Source organism: Aptenodytes forsteri, unplaced genomic scaffold (assembly GCF_000699145.1).
Source record: "Aptenodytes forsteri isolate BGI_AS27 unplaced genomic scaffold, ASM69914v1 Scaffold472, whole genome shotgun sequence".
In the NCBI taxonomy this organism is placed as follows: domain Eukaryota; kingdom Metazoa; phylum Chordata; class Aves; order Sphenisciformes; family Spheniscidae; genus Aptenodytes; species Aptenodytes forsteri.
In genome coordinates this window covers 116,729-122,728 of record NW_008796038.1, presented here as the reverse complement: position 1 = coordinate 122,728, position 6,000 = coordinate 116,729, and the positions used below count along the sequence as shown (strand labels likewise).

The 6,000-nt window shown below is 51.3% G+C and overlaps 1 protein-coding gene across 1 annotated transcript in view; it reads left to right on the top strand.

Annotated features, from left to right (window-relative positions):
- Positions 1-6,000, top strand: part of LOC103904104 (deleted in malignant brain tumors 1 protein) — a 28,505-nt gene that overhangs the window by 12,153 nt on the left and 10,352 nt on the right. Inside the window, 2 exon segments of the mRNA XM_019473698.1 lie at positions 1,472-1,618; positions 1,872-1,935. Of these exon segments, the coding sequence (XP_019329243.1) occupies positions 1,472-1,618; positions 1,872-1,935 (211 nt within the window).

The following is a 6,000-nucleotide window of genomic DNA, read 5'->3' as shown; positions in this document are numbered from 1 at the left end:
AACAGGCTGCCCAGGGAAGTGGTGGAGTCCCCATCCCTGGAGGTATTGAAAAGACCTGTAGATGTGGCACTTAGGGACATGGTGTAGTGGTGGACTTGGCAGCATTAGGTTAACGGTTGGAGTCGATGATCTTAAGGGTTTGTCCAACCTAAATGATTCTATGATTCTGTGACCTTTAAAGGTCCATTCCAACCCAAACCATTCTATGCTGGTGTGATCTCCTTGCTCAAGCTCGGAGAGTGCACGCCTGCCAGTGGCTCAGGAGGCAGAAACAGGGATGTGCACGCTGGAGAGTGAAGATGGGCTTTGGTTCAGCACAAGCTGGGTCCTACGTTTGTAGACCCCACTGGAATCGTCTTGAGCACCACAGCCAACAACATCTTCTCAGGATGGGGGTTCCCGAGTATGCGCTCAGCACAAGTTGGAGGGGAATGATCCTGGCCATAGGAAATATTATGATGAAAACCTTCCAGGAGAAAAAGCTACAGCATGGGGAATATCCTCATGGCTGAGCTGGGAAGATGAGGGCCATGGTTGGTGTTGGAAAGACTTGTCCCAGTATCCAGCCTTGCCCTTCTCTTCCCACCTAACTTCGGACAAACCTCAAGGCTTCTGTGGTCCCCTTAAGGCCAGTGGAAACAGAGAGGTATCTCCATGTCCTTCTAAGAAGGATATCTGCATCCAGTGAGTTATCCAGGACTAGATGCACTTGCTTGGGAGCCACCTGGACTCAAATACAGTCTCCTTGGGGAGAGTACCCCACGAGCAGTACATCCCGCAGGCACCTCTGTCTTAAGGTGGTCACTTAGCTGGTCACCCAGGCTTCTTTGAGGAGAGAAACAGGTGACCGTGGGTTGTGGTTTGCAGAAGGGACCATTCTGCAACCGTCCAGCCCTGGTAGGGCCCACCAGGAATAAGCTGCTCTGCAGACTGCCCTGCTTGGAGCAGTCAGAGTGGTGGCACCTTGAATGGCCTTGGCTTCCGCAGCGGTCCACCCCTGAAGCATAGACAGTTGTGATGCACGAGATGGTGCACGGATGTGGGCGTTGAATGGCCACAAGCAGTGCAAAGGTGCTACAGCACCGAGGGGACCATGCCTGATGGTGACAGGGTCTTAACAGAAGCTTTCTTTGTATCTCCTTTCCTGAATCATACGATCACAAAACAATGTAGATTGGAAGGGATCTCTGGAGAGCTCTGCTCTAATCTTCCACTCTCTATTAGACCAACTAGACCATGTTGTTCATGGCCTTGACCAGTGAAGATGTGAAAGTCCCCAAGGAGGGAGATCCAAACACCTTTCTCGTCTCTGTTACAATATTTAACCATCCTCATGGGGAAAAGAGCATTTTCTGCTGCCTAATGGGAATTTTCCACAGCGCACCCTGTGCCCATTTCTTCATGTCCTTGTGATGTCCGTTTATCTCCTGAATTAGCTCTGGATGAAGAGATGTTTGCTTTCTCCCCACAGGCTCTGTTACCATCAGACCTCCGCAGCCTCCGCCGCTGCTCCCATTGCTGGTCTCGATCATCCCTCCCATCTCGATGCTGGTCTGTGGGGCTCTCCTGTACCAGAGGAGGAGGCAAATGCAAACCAGGGCTTTTAATTCCCCCTTAGGTGAGCTCCGCTGCGGGTGAAGAGGGCAACGGAGTTTGCAGAAGTGTGTGGTTGGAAACAAGTTTTGTTCAAAACCTTGATGTCAGCAGAGTTGGGGCAGAAGATTTTTTTTTCCCGTGGCTCACGTTGAAAGGAACTTCCTTTTCTGGTTTGACCTTTTCTCTCCCCATCCCTTTCTCCTTTCTCTTTCTTTCCACTCTTCCCCTTTCACTTTGACACCATCTTCCCTGCTGGGTTACGGACACGCTGGGAGGTGGGACAGCCCTTGAAGCCTCCTCGAACACTGCCTGTGCTTCCCTCTGCTGCCTGCGCTGCCTGTACATCAGACAGGAGCTTTGAGCAGAGGATGGCTCTATGGATTCCTAGCTCCCCGTTGGCAAGGGATGTTCCACTTTTAGCCCGAGGGGTGAGAAAAGACCAGGAATTGTGTCTGTTCCTGAAGTTTTTGGGCTGTGGTGGAGACTCTTGGAAAGCGGGGTTGAGCGGTTGGGGTTGCCTGTGTTGAACATCCCCATGTTGTCTTGTTGAACGTCCATCACGTTGATGAAAGGTGCTGTGTGTGGACCAAATGCTGGATCAGGGGTGGTTTCTGCGAAGCAGGCTTCACGTCTGAGTGCTGGCAGGGGCGATGGTGGTATGCCCCGTGCTGCCACTGTTGCTGGCCAAGCCAAAGTGATTCGTGCCGTCTCCAATGGAGCGAGCATCCTCGGCTGGCCTTGTTAAAAAGGGGAAAATTCAGGCTGTGTAGAGCAAACCATCGACTGAATCACCGTGCTCTGCAGGTTTTGTGCGCATGGAGGAGCTGGTTGTCTCTGACATGTCCATCTCGACGCCTGGAAAAGAGCAAGCAGCAGTCAAGGTGGCTCCTGCTGGGGATGCCGACAACGAGAGAGCTCAGCACAGCCTGTGACCAGCCCAGACCTAAAACTCCAGTGATGCAGCTCCGTCCCAGCACACGGCTCTTTCACCCAGGGCCCTGGACCACCTTGTAAGAGCTAGGTCACTAGATCCACCACCCATCTCCATGCCCACCTCGGTCAGTTACCCCGAGCGATACAAGGCGCGACACACACCGTGCGGCACCAGCGGTCTGCACGCAGAAGACATTTGATGTGTAGAAATTTTAAATTTTTTTTTTTTCAGATTTCTCTTTCAAATTTTTTTTTTTTTGTGCATTTGTGAAAATAAAAACATTCTCTAAGACTCAAGCAGTGTTTTACTCTTGGAGGTTTTTTCTTCTTCTCTTTCAAATTTTTTTTTTTTTGTGCATTTGTGAAAATAAAAACATTCTCTAAGACTCAAGCAGTGTTTTACTCTTGGAGTTTTTTTTTCTTCTTTTTTTTTTTATAGCCAGTCAGTGGAGGCTGCAAAGTTTACCCTGAAGTATATGCCAGGGGCTTGTTTCCCTACAGCGGTTAAGTCGAACAGTTTTGCAAACTCAACCTGAAAGCTCAGTTTAGGCCTCACGCAGATATTTAGAGCCATCCGAGATGCCCTAGTTCTAGGACATTGATACGGGACTGGCAAACGTGACAAGGACTTCACTAGATGCATCTGTACGGGGCCACTAGATCTCGCTGACCTCTTCCATCTGCTGTATTCCCAAACACGCTCCTGTGCCTTGTGTCCTTGGACATCAGTCTCCCGGGGCCTCTCAGAGGACAGGGGCTTCTTGTGAAGGGCTTGGAAGGCATGGAGGTGCGAGTCAGCCATGCAGAGGGATGCTGGCAGGATGTTTAAGAAGCTCTGGTCATAGAACTAAGCACTGGGTACCACCACGGCTCGTGCCAACCCAAGTGGTATGGGACTACGAGCAGCCAAGCAGGACGCTATGCAAGCATGCTGCCGTGTGTTGGCAGGACAGTCCTGCTCATGAAGGACCACAAAAATAGATAGGTAGCCAACCAGAGGGAAACAGGACGAGTGATGTTATAAATAAGGTTGCTGTGGTGGGGTAAAAGCATGAACATCTGCAAGGCAGGGGAAGAGAGGAACCGGGATGCATGCTGGCTCGCAGGGGTTTAGAAGATGAAGGTCTGGAGTGCCCTGAGAGGATTGACCGAGCTGGAAAACAGAAGATGGCTTGCATGATGCATGGAAAGCATCTGCCAAGGGAAACAAGGAGTGCATGAAGAGCCCAAACAGGCCAAAAGCTCGGAGAACTAATGAGTAAAAGTTGATCCTACAGCATGCAGGACACTTGCAAAGGAGGACCAGACAAGACTATGACCAATCTATGGCTGTGGTATGTACGGAGGAGCGTTTAAGGCTTGTGGAAGCGCTTCTCTGAGTAGTAACTCTTCGTGTTAAATTTGTAGAAAGCTTTGCGTGAACATTTCATAGTCCAGTTGATGGTGATGTTGGGAATTTTCAGGTAATACCTGCATGGATGTGGGTCGGTCCTGGGCTCTATTGCACTAAAAAGGAGTTGCCCAGGGCACACGCTCCCTAGTTTCTGCCACTTTTCCAGGTCCTATGCTCACGTTTCTGGTGTTCCCTCAATCTGAAGGTCAACGGCACCAGTCTTCCTCGTGCAAGGGGTGTTGGCAGTGGGTCATTAGGAGTCCAAGCTTTTTCTGTGGAAGAGTGTGATGTCGATGGGGTTTCTTCTTCTGCCTCACCTTCTTCCATTTTTGGATCCACATGTTTTCTGACATACCTTCACACTTTGTTCTTCCCTTATCTGCCCACAAATCAATATTGCACTCAAACTGTCTGTATATGGGGCTTTTTCTCTGTGTTGGGTACTTGTTCTTTGTTACCCCTAAAACTGTTTTTGTCCAGATTCAGGCCTGCAAGTTGATGATCGGTGAGCTGCTGATAGCCTTGGGCTTTCCACTGTGCCCCATCTCTTATCATCCCATGCCTGTCCTCTACACTGACTTGTGTGTTTCCATTTCTCAGGGCTTCTGCTGTAACACCAGCTTTATGTTTCTCCCTGGCTTTGAGAGCCCCAGGACACCCCTAGATGTCCTGCGCTCCATGGGCTGCTTCTGGAGGGTGGTAGGGACTACAGCAGGGCTGGATCCTTCACCCCTTATCCAGTCTCCTAAAGCTATCTCAGCAGGTCTTGTCCCATCGGCCGCCCAGGTCCTGGCACCATGACCTGGGGTATGCAACACATGGTCCCTTTCGTGCTGCAGAAACACCCCTTAGTCAGCTGAAACACACCTTATTTCAGGCAATTTGAGATGAAAACATACATCAGAATTAATAGTTCTGTCTTAGGCCACGAGGACATCCTGTGCTGACCCCTGACCGCCTTGGTCTCGCTCTCTGCTAATGAGCAGGGTGATGGTCATTCCCCTACTGACCCTAATGAGGGTAATGGAGATGCAGCAGGCTTTGCAAAGTTAGCTTTTCTTTCTTCTTGTTCCTAAAGCTGTGACCCAGGGTTACGCTCTACCTACCTCCACCCTGAGGAAGCACAGTTCCCTTTTCAGCCTCTTCCCGGCACGGTTTAGATGAGTTCAGCTCCAGGGTCCTCCCTTGCTGGGTGGTCATCTCAGGCAGCTGCAGAGCCTCCCGCTCCTTCATCTCCCCTGCGGATGAGCTGTTCGGGACACACCCCTGGGTTGTTCCAGTTCAATGCAACCTGGATATTTGACCAGGGATGCTCGGCTGGCTCTTTGCAGAGGGCTGGGAGGTGAGACAGGAGATTCAGCCACCTATGTGATAGGACAGGCAGTCCACCCACCACCCAACATCTCCTTGGGCACTAACTGTGACCCTACAACCTGCCCATCCCTCAGGTTGTGTTTAAAGCCCATGGAGGTGGCAAGAAGGGGTTAGGAGTGGGTTAGAGCTCTTTTTAAGGGTAGAAATGGGGTCTGGGTAGCTGAGTGCATGTGTCTAACGGCACTGAGGGTCATAAGGGCACCTTGCAAAAAGGAATTGACACCCATGCACAGGTCTCTGAAACATCCAAGGTTGGGGTGTGCTGATCCTACAGGCATTTTTCCAGCCTGTCCCTGCAGTCCCTTTCAGTGCCCTCTGCAAATGGGCCCTGGGGGTAACTCCGGTCCATGCCCTGCTGCCCCAGGACACTGACACTTCTGACCCATCAGTCACGCTGCCTTCTCCGGGGGGTGATAAATAACGCAATGGCCCTTGCTAACAGAGATACTTCTCCATGGGATATCTCCTGAGTATCACTGCGGTGATGATCCCCTGGGGGAGGGAGCTCTTTCAGGAGGCCCTCGGGGGAGGTTCAGTATGGAGGACACCGAAGGATGGGCAGATGAATGGGTGGTGGTGGGGGCAGTTTCTGGGCAGGCAGCGATTTGCTTCGTATCCTCCTTCCCTACTCCTCAGTTGCGACCACAACACTGAGCGCAGCTTAGGTCCCTCCCCAGTACCATCTCCTGCCCCCTCCCAGCCCT